The sequence below is a fragment of the Colletotrichum gloeosporioides genome (genome assembly GCF_011800055.1).
Source record: "Colletotrichum gloeosporioides strain Lc1 chromosome Unknown consensus_65, whole genome shotgun sequence".
In the NCBI taxonomy this organism is placed as follows: Eukaryota; Fungi; Ascomycota; class Sordariomycetes; order Glomerellales; family Glomerellaceae; genus Colletotrichum; species Colletotrichum gloeosporioides.
This window is the reverse complement of record NW_025544710.1, coordinates 309076-323308: the sequence shown is the minus strand read 5'-3', so window position 1 is coordinate 323308 and position 14233 is coordinate 309076. Positions and strand designations below refer to the sequence as shown.

The following is a 14233-nucleotide window of genomic DNA, read 5'->3' as shown; positions in this document are numbered from 1 at the left end:
TTTTCCATGGACCGGAGCTGTTTTCGACGCCCGCATACTGCATCGATACCTTTTGAGCGAGGCGATTTCGAAGGGTCGTTTGGACCTGGATAGTCCTAATTACAATTATTTTAAAAACTCTCGCAAACGGAATTTTGACTCTTCTGCCATCTCCCGCAAAACAAACCCTCGCCCCACCTACTGAGCTCACAAAAAACACGACACAGTCTGTGCAAAGATGAGACCAATCACGCAGTCTGACGTCGCGGACTTCATGGACGGCCTTCAGGCTAATTATCTCCTGGACCAATATCGGTTGATCACGAACCTCAACCTCGCGCCATTTTTGATGCTCGAACGGAACTGGTGGCCTGCGAACTACGTCAGGTCGCTCCTGAAAAGGTCCCCCGCCTGCATCACCTCCTCCAAAGGCATTCGGTTGCCCCTCGAGCTGTGGCTCGACATCATCGAGATTGTTGAATGTGACCCCGATGACTGTGTTCTTCTGGCGCCGGTAGCGGTCCGCGAGACCGAAGGCCGATCGTTTCTGCTTTGCATTGAGATACAGAGTCACTGGGCAGTCAATACCTGTGGAGACCTCGAGGACACCTACATCTTCCTTCATCGTCACGGCCACCCTAACCAAAAAGACGATGAACGGGATGGTGACAGGCGATGTGACCCGGTCTGGATACGTGAAGGCCCCCAAGCGAGAATTTTGATCGACCTTGGCGCCATTCCTGAAAAAGAGGACCAGTTGTTTGGAGTGTGGATTGACGTTGGGGACGACAACAAAGTGGCATTCATGAAAGGGATAAAATGCCGGACTTGCCACGGCCTCCGCTAGGTGCAGACAAGGCTGGGAAGTCCAGGAGAACTGAACGGGTGGAGCGAATCCTCCTACCGATCATGGAAGCGATTTCATTTGCCCTATTTGCCGCGGCGAGAATGCCATGGAGGTTGGTGTTGGTCTCATGAGGATGGAATGTCATGCTAGCTATGATAGCGACGATGAAGATATCAAGGAGATGCTTGAGTGGTGCGATAAACGTCTTCAAGAGCTTGAATTTGCAAGATTTATGAGGCCAAATGCTTCATAAATGGGATGGCGACTGCTTCTTCATTGATGTCTTTCATATCCAGTCTCTAATGTCATCGTCACTAGCTTCGTTGTCTTCGCGATCTTTGATCTCTAATTCTCAACACACAAAGGAGTCCCTTCTGAACACCAATCCTTGTCTCTTGAATCATTGAAATTGGATGTGGTGATGCTCACAATGGTGTTGTGATCAAAGATACGTACCTGGCGGCTGACTTAGAGTTCTGGCGACAGCTCCAGGGCAAACCCGTGGGGAACCTCAGTGATGGCAGGCCGTTGCGGTTACGTGCAGCAGCTCTAGTCACCATCAGCCAATGGGAGAAGCTACGGCGCCCCCACCAGCGCTGGTCTCCCCCGCGCCCGCACGTTCAGCGGATGTTTCTCTCCGCGACAGGCACTAACGCCGCCAATGGCACAGGGATCCATTGCGAAGCCGTGTCGTCATGGAACATCGACTGACCTCATCCGACCTCAGCTCTCACCTCACGGATACGTAGCCCGCGCACGCCTCCGATGGACCAGGGCGAACACCGATGGCGGGGGGAGCTACAAGAAGTGCCATGAGCTCCTGCCTTCGCCAATGCGTCCAACATGCGACCTGCCGCACGCTCGCCTGCCTACTTGGCGCCCTTAGACAGCGATGAGATCATCTCTTTCGTGCCGCCTCCGCCTCGCCGCGAAATATAACAGCAACATCAACAACCTCACCCCCTCCTCTTTGCTGTCCTTTTCCAGATCCATGACCACTTGTGCTACCTTGAAATATTCGAGAAAAACACCGCGCAACGCACCACCTCGCCCAATCCCACCACAGCACAACCAAACCAGAATGTCTTCTCAAAAGACAGCCGGCCCAGAGGGCAACGACCTCTTCACCCGTTCCCACCTCTTCGACCTCACCGGTAAAGTCGCCCTCGTAACCGGCGGTGGCACCGGCATCGGTCTCATGGCAACGCAGGCCCTCGCTGCCAACGGCGCAAAAGTTTACATCACCTCCCGCAACCGCGAGAAGCTCACCAACACCGTCGAGACCTACGGCAAGAACATTGCCGGCCAGATCATTCCCATCCAGGCCGACGTCACCAAGAAGGACGACATTGAGATGCTCGTCCAGGAAATCACGTCCCGCGAAAAGGTTCTCGATATCCTCATCAACAACGCCGGCGTCTCCAGTTCTCCAGTCGAGGTCGAGAGCGACGACGCCCATGACATGAAGAAGTCCCTCTTCGAAAGCGACAAGGCCGACTTTGAGGACTGGACTGAGGTCTACAAGACCAATGTCGCGGCCGTCTACTACGTCGCCGCCTCCTTCCTGCCTCTGCTGCAGAAGGCCACCGAGCAGCAGCAAGGCTGGTCCTCCACCATCATCAACATTAGCAGCATTAGCGGCATGATCAAGAAGTCGCAGCACCACTTCTCCTACAACGCATCCAAGGCCGCCACCATCCACGTCAACCGCATGCTAGCCGAGGAGGTGGCCTCCAACGGCCTCAAGATCCGCATCAACAGCATCGCACCGGGCGTCTTTCCCTCGGAGATGACCACCAAGAAGCCATCCGACGACCATCAGAAGAGCGAGATCCCCAAGGAGAAGTACGCGGAGAAGGTGCCGGCGCAGCGGCCGGGCAAGGACGAGGATATGGCGGCTACGGTGCTGTACTTTGCGTGCAATCAGTACCTGAACGGACAAACGCTTGCTGTGGATGGAGGATATACCCTGGCTGCTGGCTTGTGATGAGAACAATCTAGTTGGAGTGCGGCGTGGTTTGGAATCGGCCCAGCTTGATGAGATTGGCATGTAGAAGGCGGAATCAAAAGCGGCTTTTATGATTGAAAGAAATATGATTTTCACAACCTGCATCTGTTTTTCCAGAGAAATCCGCCCAAACTCCGCGCCGACTTGAGTCATCTAACAAATGGGACTTTGGTTGTCTAGCAGATGGCTAGATAGCAAGCTGACAGGGGATAGCTGCAGGAAGTCATGCAAGGTAAGCACGCTTGTTGGATCTAACCTAGCACTTTTGTCTAGATTGGCGGGGTTGGCCGGCGCGTCGCTCTCTCAATAACAATCTGACCTGTATGATGGGAATCGACGTGGTCCGCAATCTCGTGGAGATTGCCATCAAAGAAAAGGTGCTGCCGCGATGCACACACGGGAATGGGTCTTTACGTTCCGCCGTTCACTCCCTCTTTCTCACAGATTTTTGAACAAATGAGTCGTCTCTCACAATCTACCCTTTTCAATCCATAGCACCGTCAACATAAACGAGCCCCCGGCAACATGGTGCTCGCTTCTCTGCGCAACTTGCGCTCGCAGTGGTTTCCGCCAGCGCCCACGTTCACCGAGGATAATGTTCCGCCGCAAGATGGCCGCGTCTTCATCGTCACCGGGGGCAACGCGGGTGTCGGCTTCGAGCTTGTGAAGATGCTCTACACCACGGGCGCCACCACATACATGGCGTCAAGATCCAAGGTTGGTTTCGCCACCAAATCAGAGGGCTCATCGGCATCTGCCCGTCGCATCATCAACTCCCGCTCCATCATTCTTGACACTAACCACCTACGACAGGAACGAGCCGAAAAGGCCATCGAGACAATCACCACCGCCTCCCCAGCCCCCGCAAACCCCGGGCGCATCAAGATCCTCCTCCTCGACCTCAACGACCTCGAAAGCGTAAAGTCCGCCGCCGCGTCCTTCGCGCAGCGGGAATCAAAGCTCGACGTCCTCTGGAACAACGCCGGCACCGGCGGCTACGGCGTCAAACCCGGCGCGACAACAGTACAGGGCTTCCAGGCCATGGTCGGCATGCACTGCATCGCCGCACAGCTCTTCACGCACCTCCTCATCCCCCACCTCCGCGCAGCCGCCGCGACCGCGCCCAAGGGCTCGGCGCGCGTAGTCTGGACATCCAGCTTCCTCGGCGAAGGCGGCACGCCCACCAACGGCATCGATTTCGACACCCTGGAAAGCGGCACCCCGGACCTCGTGCAGAACTACGCCGTCTCGAAGCTCGGGAACTGGATGCTCGGGCGCGAGATGGCGGTGAGGTACATGGCCGACGGCATCGTCAGCGTGGCGCAGAATCCGGGGAACATCAGGGCGGGGTCGTACGCGGGGACCCCGGGGTGGGTCATGGTGCTGCTCGGCCCGCTGATGTACGAGACGAAGCTGGGCGGGTGCACGGAGCTGTATGCCGGGTTGTCGCCGGAGGTGACGCTGGAGCAGTCGGGGTGTTATGTCATTCCCTTTGGGCGGATTCGGGCGGATGAGGATTGTCCGAGGAAGGATCTTCTCAATGCTATGAAACCTGAGGCTGAGGGTGGGTTGGGGTATGCTGCGAGGTTTTGGGACTGGTGTGAGGAGCAGTGGAAGCCGTTTGTATAGGCTGATTGCTGTCATATGAGCCTCGATATTGTGTATGGTCAGCACTATTGTCGTTGACGGTCTGAGTTTGAACTTGGCAGAGCGGAGATCTAGCCTGGCCACCATGCTTCTTTCTTTTTTTCACCCGAGCATCCTGAATTTTGATATTCGAAGCTGTCTCCGTCTCCGGCTTCAAGTCATCCTTCCGTTGAGGAACGCATATGCAGTAACGCACCCGAATATACTGGGTTATGAACGGCACAGGATGGGAAATGGCTTGGCGAACTCATTACCAATATTCACTAACATTTCAATTTGGAAAGGGCCGCGTGATTGCTTCTGTTTCATCACGCTCATCCTTCTTGCCTTCCAACTTTCTGCTCATGGTTCACCGCCTGTGGGTACGCCTTTTTGACTGCCATTTGACGGGAACCGGACGAATTATCGCTCCCGCCAATTCTTTACGTTGCTCAACTGCAGAAAGCCACAAATCAGTCTCCAGCATCGCGAAGCAGCTCATCTTGTTGGTCTCGATCCAGTAGAACCTCACGGCCGTTTTCGGAGCCACGAACGAAATGTGAGCACGCCGCCCAAAGGCTGTGTAACAAGCGAATTAGGTTTCATCAACAGCCCCGTCCATACTCAAAGCCCCCAAACCGCAATAACATCAAGACGGACTTCATCATTTCAACCACGACTTAGACTTCTGTTCAACAGGGGTTCCCCTCCCAAATACCAGCGCCCCCGTTTGGGGGCATGGACAGCAACATTGCTCGGGCCGGTTGACAGGATGCCAAGTCCAATGTTGCCGTCAAATTCAACAGCGCAGTATCCAAGAAACGGCGGCATCCCGCATGCCGCACAAGCTTTGCCTAGTTGAACATAGCCTTCAGCGCATTAATCGGTTTACGACAACCATAGGAGAGCTATACCGCCTGATCCGTCTCGTTCAGCTGCCAAGCTGACCAAGAAAACAACAGAGTCAAGACGAATCCAACGAGAACAGCAAAAGAAGCACCTTTGTGGGCGGTCCATTGTGTTGAGGCAGTACAGGAAGCAGTACCCGCTCCTATCAAAAGTGAGGCGGATCTGTCTCACACAAATTGAGCGACTTATTGATCGCGATCAACCGAATCCTTCCACAATAAGAGAGGCCCCCAACCTGTCGAGCCGTGGCACCATCTGAACAAAGCCCTTGTTTCCGATCGTTCAAGTCTAAAAAAGTCGCCGGGTCGATTAAGAGAAAAGGACAAAAACACTTCAGATGAAGCTCCTTGCTCGAGTCACGTTTCTTGGCATGACAACTCAATTACAGCGAACAAAAAAAGAACAGTGGCTCTCCAAGTGTGGCTGACGCAGTCCCGCTCGCAGGGATGAATCGCAAGATCCGAGAGTCTCATTGGCCGATCAAGTCGAGATCCCTTCGCACGGCCCGAGAGGCCTTGCTGGGTTTGGGATGAACCGCCAAAGTGTAATAGATTGCCGGCGCCCCCCAGCCCTGCGGTCGATCTTCAATGCGGTGGTTAATGTACGCTCCCGTACCTCCTTAATTTTCCCACGCGTGACGCTTGTTCTCGTTTTCGCGCCCAGACGGCGTCGGGGGGGGGGAAAAGGGTGCCAAAAAAGTTTTGACATTAATGATCGACGCTTTCATATCAGCGCTGCCGTCCATGCCGCCGCGATTTGATCGGTCTTGGCGCCAAGTCAGTGCCTTCTATCGGCGAATGCGTCGTCTCGACGCTCCCGTGCAGAATTTCGACACATCGTGATGGTTGGGATTTTGTGGTATAAATGCCTGCTGGCCATCGCGCCATCGATACCATGCAGTTCACCACTCCAAACCAACACATTCTTTACTCAACAACCAACTACACTCATTGCCCAACTACTCCACACATTCTTTTGATTTTAAACAACAAATCCATCGCAAAGATGCATCCCTCTCAGTTGTTCTCCGCCATCACTCTGGCCTCCCTCGCCGCCTTCGGCAGCGCGAGCCCCATCGCCATGGCCGAGGGCGAAGCCTCAGGCCTTGTCACCCGCCAGGACAGCTGCAACGCGGCACCCATCAGTGCCGAATACGACTTCTCGTACTACACCTTCCACATCGACGCCAACGTCCAGCAACGCGCCAAGGCCGCGGGGCTCACTAAGATCGGTGTCCTGCAGAAGTGCAACTCGAACGGCGGCATCCTCGGCAGTAAGCTTTGGCCCCAAGCTCCTGACAGTGATACGGCAGAGAACTAACAGCGAACCAGGCCAACCGAAGAACACCGAAAACTGGGCCTACGCCCCCCTGGACAAGTTCGGCCCCGACCAGAAGTACAAGATCAAGGTCAACCGCTGCAAGAAGGACTACGACCGCCACGTCTGGAAGTACCAGGTCTGGCTCTGCAACGAGAAAAACTGGTGCGGCACGACCAACTGCGGTCTGGACCGTGACATCTGCCCGACGCAGAAGACCAAGTCAGTGGACTTGGTTGACAACGAGGCCTGGCTGTGCTCTGCTTAGTGGAGCGGCAGGAGGCGTGAGGTGTACGATATTTGGGGAAGGCTTCTGGTTTCTCTATAGATGTGCATGAGCAATCAGCTTAGAATGAGTTATGACCAATCCATTTTTTCTTTCTCTTGATCTTGAGTGGGAAAATACGTCCGTCCTACCGTCAGTCAACCTTTTCCTACCTTGGGCCGCAAATTGAGCTGGTTCTATCCAACCTGGAAGTTAAATATTGCTGTGGCGGTGGATAATCTTAGCCAAGCAGGTCTACGGGGTACACCCAGTTCTCTCTGCTGTCGTTATTACCGTCTAAGCGATCTCTGTCGCCTCTGCAGTCTTGGAATTTATCGCGATTATTTCGTCCGTTTCAATGGTAGAAAGTATCACCCAGATGACGCGGTGTGTTGCACTGCGCATGCGCCAAGAACTCATATGTCACCCGAAGTTCAAGGCTGTTCATGAACAAGGAAGTCGAACACATCTCGTTTCCCTTTTTTTGATTTCTTTGATGAAATTTGCTAATTACTTGCAGGCTTGGGTGCCTTTTTCGAAGGTGGAGGTTTTAAAAATCAAGTGTCCCCAGGATGAACATGTCTGCGGCATCCAAGGTCACGCGAACATTCTTTGATGTTGGCACATACAGCATTTTCTAGTTTGATCTAACTATCCGTGTAGCGGATACCATCCTACAAGAAGACCATTCTCTCACTCCCAAGACAGCTAAGAAGAGAATGAGTCTGACACAATGCGGCTACTTGCGAGAGTCTAAAAGAAAACAAGCCCCATTCTTCACTCTTGATCTGACTCGAACTTGGCTCTGGGTGCCTCGGAGATTGGTGGTAAATAGGCACGTAGCGTGAAGCATTTGACTTGTTGGGTGGCTCAGCCTTATTCTCCTTAGCCTCGTCGTCCTTAGCCTGGGCATCCTTAGCCATGTCGTCTCTGGCCTCGTCATCCTTGGCCTCGTCATCCTTGCCGTCGTGGTCATCGTCCTCAGCTTCATTCGCCGCGCCCTGGCTGACTGCTCTTCCGCAGACAGTGTATTCTTCACGAGTTCTTCGGCAGGCAGCGCGGCTGTCCATCTAGCGTTGATAACGTATCGCATCTCGTTGGCACGGCTTGGGACTTGGACTGGGTTGGTTTTACGAGCGTGGTCGTATGCTTTCGACCAAGGCGGCTGCGCCCTGGGAGAGAATGATTTCGATCTCATCGTTCGTAATTGGGATGTGAGAGATCTCCTGCTAGAACAGATCCTCAATCGAGTCCTCATTCGCGAACGGCATTGCTTCTGCCCCATTCTTCCTCCTCTCCGTCTCCAAAGTGGCGTACAGAGAGAGATGCCAGGGCGCGATGCCTTCTTCCATCGGTCCAAATTCCTTCACAAGCCACGCGTAAAATTGTGACTCATCGTGCCACCACTCGTAGGGCCACCAGCCACAAAAGTGGACGATTTCGCGAAGAGTGAAGTGGTCGGCTGGATGGACGGGGTACGGAAGCTGTTGATTGTCGCTCCTGCGCTGAACTTTTGCCATGCGGGTCATGCATCACACTTGGCAAAACTTGTAATTCAGCTTAAACACTCTGGGGAATTGTAGCTTCTGTAGCTCCTTTCCATGAGACAGATAGGTAATCATGAAATCGCCAAGCTCGTATTCTCTGTGATTGACCCTGAGGCTGTAGCCCTCCACGAACCCACCGATGATGTCGGCGAGGACTTTCAAGCGAGTATGCTCACCCATGTCCAGGTAGCCATGTGTATCGTTCTCGTCATCAGCATCGTACAAGGGCTGTGGTTCGGTCATAGGGTAGACGCGCATGGAGTCCTCGTCTTCGCGTGTACAGAGGTCTTCCATGGAAACTCCATCGATTTACTCTATAGCTACAGCACCGGTGTATCGCTTTCCATCCGCGGAACTCCAATTCAGGTCGATTATCCAGGTACCCTAGTATTCAGGTGTGAGATTGTGCCCGCCAGTGAGTCGGAGCTTCCCCGGCAGGTCATTCCCATGCTCATCCCTCCCAACTCGGTGCATACAGCGCAAAGCAGATGCCTCTCGGCTCAGGTGTTGGTCGGCTAGCTGGTAATAGGTGTAAGCTCGGGGCAAAGTGACTGTGTGCGGGTAGTACTCGTGGTCGAAGATCTTTAGGACAACGTTCATTCCTGCGATGAGAGGAGCGTAGTGTGGCGTAGTCTCGGCATCTTGAACCCTGCACAGAACAACTTGAGGACCCTTCTCGCACCCCCCAGAAAGTGTCTCGAGGACGCAAAGACGCAGCTTTTCGTTGGCGGGGACTGCTCTTTCGGGATCGAAGCCGCTAGGATGTGTCCGGACCGAATAAGGGAATGGGGTTTTGATACGTGATGGACTTTTCCAGGGCCATGGGAAGTGACTGGGTCCATACTGAGGCGTGATCTTGATATGGAGTGAGAGCGTCAACTCCTTGCCCACCGCGTACGACGGTACTCCAAGCTGGGTACCCTGAAGGAAGGACATGATGGTTCGCAGCAAGCCGCGAAGAGGAATGCAGGGGGTGGCGGGAAGAAGAGCGGCAGGAGATATGCGCAAGGAAAGATGCCGAGCTTTGCGCGGATGGGATAATTGTTTTTTCGAAGAGAATGGAGCCTGCGTCCAGGACGAACCGCGGCGTGGAGTGAAATCTGGTAACCAAGGAGGAGAAAGCTACGAAAAGATTGCTGTGGCGATAGGGAGAAGAGCAGCCCGAATCAGCCTACGACCTTGAGAGTTTTCTTTTTTTTCAACGCGTGTTTGTTCACGCGAGAAGGTGGTAGAAAGATGGAGAGTGCATGGAGAAAAGCGCCGTGGCCATGCTTTTGGAGAAAGCCCAAGGTGGAATAGACGAAAAGGCTTCGGGTTCAGGAAGTACGACGGACGGCTTCAAAGTAGAATTGCCCAGCGATATGCCCAAACCTGTGTAGCTACCTAGCAAAAAATAGACTTGCAGCACTCATGAGCTACTGTTGACTCGATCAGAGCTACCCTGCGTCCTTCACCTTCCGTGACAAAGCAACATTCGGACACATCCGCGAAGCGAATTGCAAAGCTTTGGTTGGCAACACTCCTTTTTGGTCTATCTGATTCCATCACTGTTATTCTGACAAGTGGATACCCTCCAATCAGAAGGGGAGCAAACCAGCCCGACCCGACGCGGCTGCATGCAAATTCCTCTGGCCTCTCAAGCACTCACAAGCGCAGCTTTCTAAAAGCTTCCACCAACCCAGCCATCTCCATGGGGTATTCTGGATAGTTTGGTAGACAACTGTACCTTCTGATACTGTCATTGACTCTGTTCTTCACACGCCGGGAGCAGAGCCTATCCACAAAGTCGGAGAGATATCGTTTTGGTCTCCATCTTCGGAACCAATCTTTACTCGCAATAAACTCGGCCTCTCGTGTGACGTGATACTTCACACTCTCGGCCACAGTGTCGCGGTAAGATCTCCGGATGTCATCGGTCCACCATTTTTTGATCTCTGAGAGATACTCTTTCTGCATCTCGGAAATGGTGTGGGGCAGGATGTCGACCATCAGAGCTCTGGTCATGTCGTCGTTGTGCTCACGCATGAGGAAAATTTGCATGAATAGACCTTCGATGGCTCTGATGCTTCGTGCTTTCAACTCAGGCCTTCCGAGTCTAGCCTCAACTTCGGACGCTGTCATCAAGAGCTGGCCTTTGATGGACTTCATTTCGGCCTCGAGCATTGGCTGCACAATTTCCTCATCCGCCTCGTAGTGAGCCCAACGCCCGGCATGGTCGAGTCGCACCCGTTTTCTGGGATATCTCCAGCGCATTTCAACACGGAATGTCATGATTCTCGCAAGCATCTCGTCGAGAAGAGCCTGCTTGGCCCTTTCGAACAATGGCTCAAGGTCGTAATCCCTCACCAAAGCGTCCACGCCGCTGTACGCTAGCTCTTCTGCCAGCTCGCTGTCCCAACCTCGGGGTCCGACCTTCTAGAACAGCCCCTGGATTGAATCCTCATTGGCGAACGGCAACGACTGGAAGGCATCCATTCTCTCCTTCACTTCCAAGTCGGCGTACAAAGAAAAACGCTGGAATCGTTGGCCGTCGTACTCAATCATTGGCCCAAACGCTTCCAGGAGCCACGCCTTAAACTTGGCTTCGTCGTGCCACCATTCATAAGGGAACCAGCCCGCAAAATCGCAGAGATCTCGGAGAGTGAAGTGGTCGGCAGGGTGGACAGGACGAGGGAGTCGCTGGTTGTCGCTCTTGCGCTGTCTCAGGGGACCTAACCCTTTGTATGTGGTCTGCCACACTCGGCAATGGCTATGGTTGACTTTAACAACGTGGGGCCGCCACGCTTTCGTTCCTTTCCGAATATCGGTGACAATAAAGTCTTCAGGGTCGTAGTCCTCATACTTAATTCCGCATTGGAAGCCCCTCACGAAACACTCAAGAATGTAAGCCAAAATCTTCAAACGGGATCCATCACTCATGTCGAGGATGCCGTGCTCTGAAGACTCGTCGTCGGTGTCGTAAAGAGGCTGCGGGTCGGGATCGGGGTAAAGGCGGCCGGATTCATCCTCGCGTTCGCAGAGGTCTTCTATATAAACGCCGTCAATGAATTCCATGGCGACGGCGCCAGCGTACCTAGCTCCACCATCCAGCTCAACTCCCCAGGTGCCGTGATATTCTGGGGCAAGGCGCAAGCCGCCGGTGAGTTGCATGACTGAAGGTAACTCTCTGCCTCGTTCGTCTCTTCCGACTTCGTGCATGTATGACAAGGCCGTCGCCTCGCGACTGAGATCTTGATCGGCCACCACCTCAGGTGGATAAAGTCGCGGGATAGTGATCAGTTGGGGGTAGCATTCATAATCGAACACTTTGATAACAATTCGATCGCCGATTTCCAGAGGGGCATGTAGCCTAGTTTCTTCAGAAGGGGCACCCAAAACCTCACAAAGAAGAACCTGGGGGCCTTTGTTGAAGCCACCGGAGAGAGTTTTGATAACCGAAAGGCGGAGCTTTTGGTCGGCGCGGGGATTGGCCTTTGGGTCAAATGAACTGGGGTGGATTTGAAGAGTTTTGGGGACGGGTTCTTTTCGCCGGCCTGATTTTGTTGAGAAAGGCCATGGAAAGTGATTGAACCCGTAGGGAAGTGTGATCTTGTCCATAGGCAGGAGTGTCAGCTCCTTGCCCGCAACGTAGGAGCCGTCCTCTTTCGATGCCGTGGAGGGTGGCCATGATGGGAGGGTGAAAGAAGACGCCAGACGAGCTACAGGTAGGTGTGATGATGACGCGGTGGTCTCGCGTTGAAGAGTAGTGGATTCGTGGTGCTTTCGACCTTTACGAAGAGCAGATTCTTTGCTAGGTCTCTGAGTTGTTGATCGATCGAGGAATGATGTGGAAAAGTGGTTATGTCTTGGAAGTTTTTGCGTGCGACAAAGGCTGGGCCTGCGCCATGCGAAAGAGGATAGGCGCCTGAATTCTGATAAGTAGGTGAAGAAATTGGGAACGGAGATGACAACGGAAAGAAAGAACGTACTCTTGCAATTTTGTTGTTGTTTCTCCGAAGAGCTATCAGCCATCCATGGCTGGATGAAGTGGACGACTGACCGTCGGGGTGGTGGAAGGAAATTTCGGAGAAAGCTTGACGGGAAAAGGCTGCAGGCAACGAAAAAAAAGTTTCCCTCCCGTCCAGCTATGGGCGTAATCAGTCACAGCTGTGAAATATTCGGAAGTACAAAACAGAAGCTGCCTGATTTTCCCGTGTATGGGCGGCTAACTTTCCATGTGTACGTGATGCATGAGGAGGACGATGAGGGATGGCAACAACCGCGATGAAGACGATAACGACGATAACAGCTAAAATAAGCAAGTCGCCTCACCTGGATGCTTATCGGCGACATTACACGCGTAAACTCAACCCGGCCTGCTCGACGAAGTGGAGGTGTCGACCATGCATCGGGTCAATGGATTGCTCCTCAATGCCTACGCTGGATATTGCGTCAACCGGAAAACACTTCGATACTGCCTTTCCATCGTCCTCCGTCAGCTCCATCTACAACGCTCGGTCGCTTTGTTTCCGTAGTATTTCGTCTTCTGGCATCAGCATCGCGTTGTCCCAATCTCAATCAAAATGGCCCAACACGCAGGGTATCCCAAAGAAAATTGCCATCACGCTTTTGGTCTACCATGTGCCATTTGACGAGGGTTGGGTTCTTTTTCCCGCGAGATGCAACAGGATGGTCTTGGTCTTCTTGTTGGTTATATAATACTCATACAATTCTCTGCTCTTCCACTCGCAGCAGGTCTCGTGCCCTTGTCTTCCGTCATTGTCTCCGTCGTCCTCCGTCTTTGTCACATCGGCTGAAGGGGTCCTTGGCTATGTCTTTTGTCACATCTGGTCCAATATTCCTGACACCGACATTTACGTCCTCGTTGTCGTCCTCCTCCTCGCCCATCACAATATTGCCGTCGCTGTCCATGCGCTAGTCCCATTCTCATCCGGCCTTGCGATGCCATTGAGGGTCATCGTCTTTTCGGAGGTATACTGGACGAGCCAGCTGTCTTCGGAAACGTGGGCGCGCAGGTAGGCAGTGATCGCCGGTCACAAGTGGGTTTCCTACAACCCGACGTTGTTGGTCTCGCTCATAGTCGGGCGAGACTCTCCGGCGGCACTGACAACCAGATTCAGGGGGAGGATCCCGGTGTTCACCGTTTCACGGCACAATTTGATGTCGGCGTCGAAGCTGACCAGATGGAACGATTCCGGGGGGTAGGTGTTCTCTACCAGCTTGCTAATCTTCGACAGGTGAAGTTCGTCGAAGTTTCTTGCTGGGTAGTAGGCTTCAGGAACCAGGCCATGACCGGTAATATGGAACAGTCGATGGGTCTGGGCCTGGCCTGAAAGCGAATCCCGATGACCGTCGGGACATCGCTGCTGCTGCGTTCGTCCTCAAGACACGTTTGTGTGTGTGTGCGTGAGAGAGAGAGGGCGTGTGTGAAAAAGAGAGAGAGAGAAAGAGAGCAGGTGAGAGGGCAGGTGTGAGAGGACAAGTGTGAGAGCAGGAAGGCGGATGGCTTCTGAGGGCGGGCAGGTTTGAGAGCTACCTTAGGTACCTTACGCTCCGAAAATTTTGCTGGACGCCGGGTTTGGGCCCGAAGGTCCTCAACCTCGCCCCTCTTCATGCTTAACCGAATTCACCTCCATTCCCAAAGAGCATCACACCTTGAAAGTTCCATATGAGGAAGCAGATCACCAACGACTAACAGAAAAGGCGCAAGAGAAACCCAACTCGTCGTGGGGGGT

At 53.5% G+C, this 14233-nt stretch overlaps 7 protein-coding genes across 7 annotated transcripts; 4 read left to right on the top strand and 3 right to left on the bottom strand.

The window, feature by feature from the left end:
- Positions 1 to 217: 217 nt before the first annotated feature.
- GCG54_00012360 (uncharacterized protein) lies at positions 218 to 826 on the top strand (the record flags this gene model as incomplete). The annotated part of the gene is made up of 1 exon (XM_045412238.1): positions 218 to 826. One exon carries the CDS (start codon positions 218 to 220, stop codon positions 824 to 826), a length of 609 nt encoding a protein of 202 aa, XP_045261273.1.
- A 1081-nt stretch (positions 827 to 1907) lies between these two features.
- GCG54_00012359 (Glucose 1-dehydrogenase 2) lies at positions 1908 to 2813 on the top strand (the record flags this gene model as incomplete). The annotated part of the gene is made up of 1 exon (XM_045412237.1): positions 1908 to 2813. The coding sequence occupies one exon, from the start codon at positions 1908 to 1910 to the stop codon at positions 2811 to 2813; it is 906 nt and encodes a 301-aa protein (XP_045261272.1).
- A 546-nt stretch (positions 2814 to 3359) lies between these two features.
- Positions 3360 to 4463, top strand: GCG54_00012358 (uncharacterized protein; the record flags this gene model as incomplete). The annotated part of the gene is made up of 1 exon (XM_045412236.1): positions 3360 to 4463. One exon carries the CDS (start codon positions 3360 to 3362, stop codon positions 4461 to 4463), a length of 1104 nt encoding a protein of 367 aa, XP_045261271.1.
- Positions 4464 to 6374: 1911 nt separating this feature from the next.
- GCG54_00012357 (uncharacterized protein) lies at positions 6375 to 6954 on the top strand (the record flags this gene model as incomplete). The annotated part of the gene is made up of 2 exons (XM_045412235.1): positions 6375 to 6642; positions 6701 to 6954. The coding sequence occupies 2 exons, from the start codon at positions 6375 to 6377 to the stop codon at positions 6952 to 6954; spliced, it is 522 nt and encodes a 173-aa protein (XP_045261270.1).
- A 1226-nt stretch (positions 6955 to 8180) lies between these two features.
- GCG54_00012356 (uncharacterized protein) lies at positions 8181 to 8792 on the bottom strand (the record flags this gene model as incomplete). The annotated part of the gene is made up of 2 exons (XM_045412234.1): positions 8181 to 8435; positions 8490 to 8792. The coding sequence occupies 2 exons, from the start codon at positions 8790 to 8792 to the stop codon at positions 8181 to 8183; spliced, it is 558 nt and encodes a 185-aa protein (XP_045261269.1).
- Positions 8793 to 8882: 90 nt separating this feature from the next.
- GCG54_00012355 (uncharacterized protein) lies at positions 8883 to 9434 on the bottom strand (the record flags this gene model as incomplete). Its single annotated transcript, XM_045412233.1, has 1 exon — positions 8883 to 9434. The coding sequence occupies one exon, from the start codon at positions 9432 to 9434 to the stop codon at positions 8883 to 8885; it is 552 nt and encodes a 183-aa protein (XP_045261268.1).
- Positions 9435 to 10913: 1479 nt separating this feature from the next.
- GCG54_00012354 (uncharacterized protein) lies at positions 10914 to 11648 on the bottom strand (the record flags this gene model as incomplete). Its single annotated transcript, XM_045412232.1, has 1 exon — positions 10914 to 11648. One exon carries the CDS (start codon positions 11646 to 11648, stop codon positions 10914 to 10916), a length of 735 nt encoding a protein of 244 aa, XP_045261267.1.
- Between the last annotated feature and the right edge of the window lie 2585 nt (positions 11649 to 14233).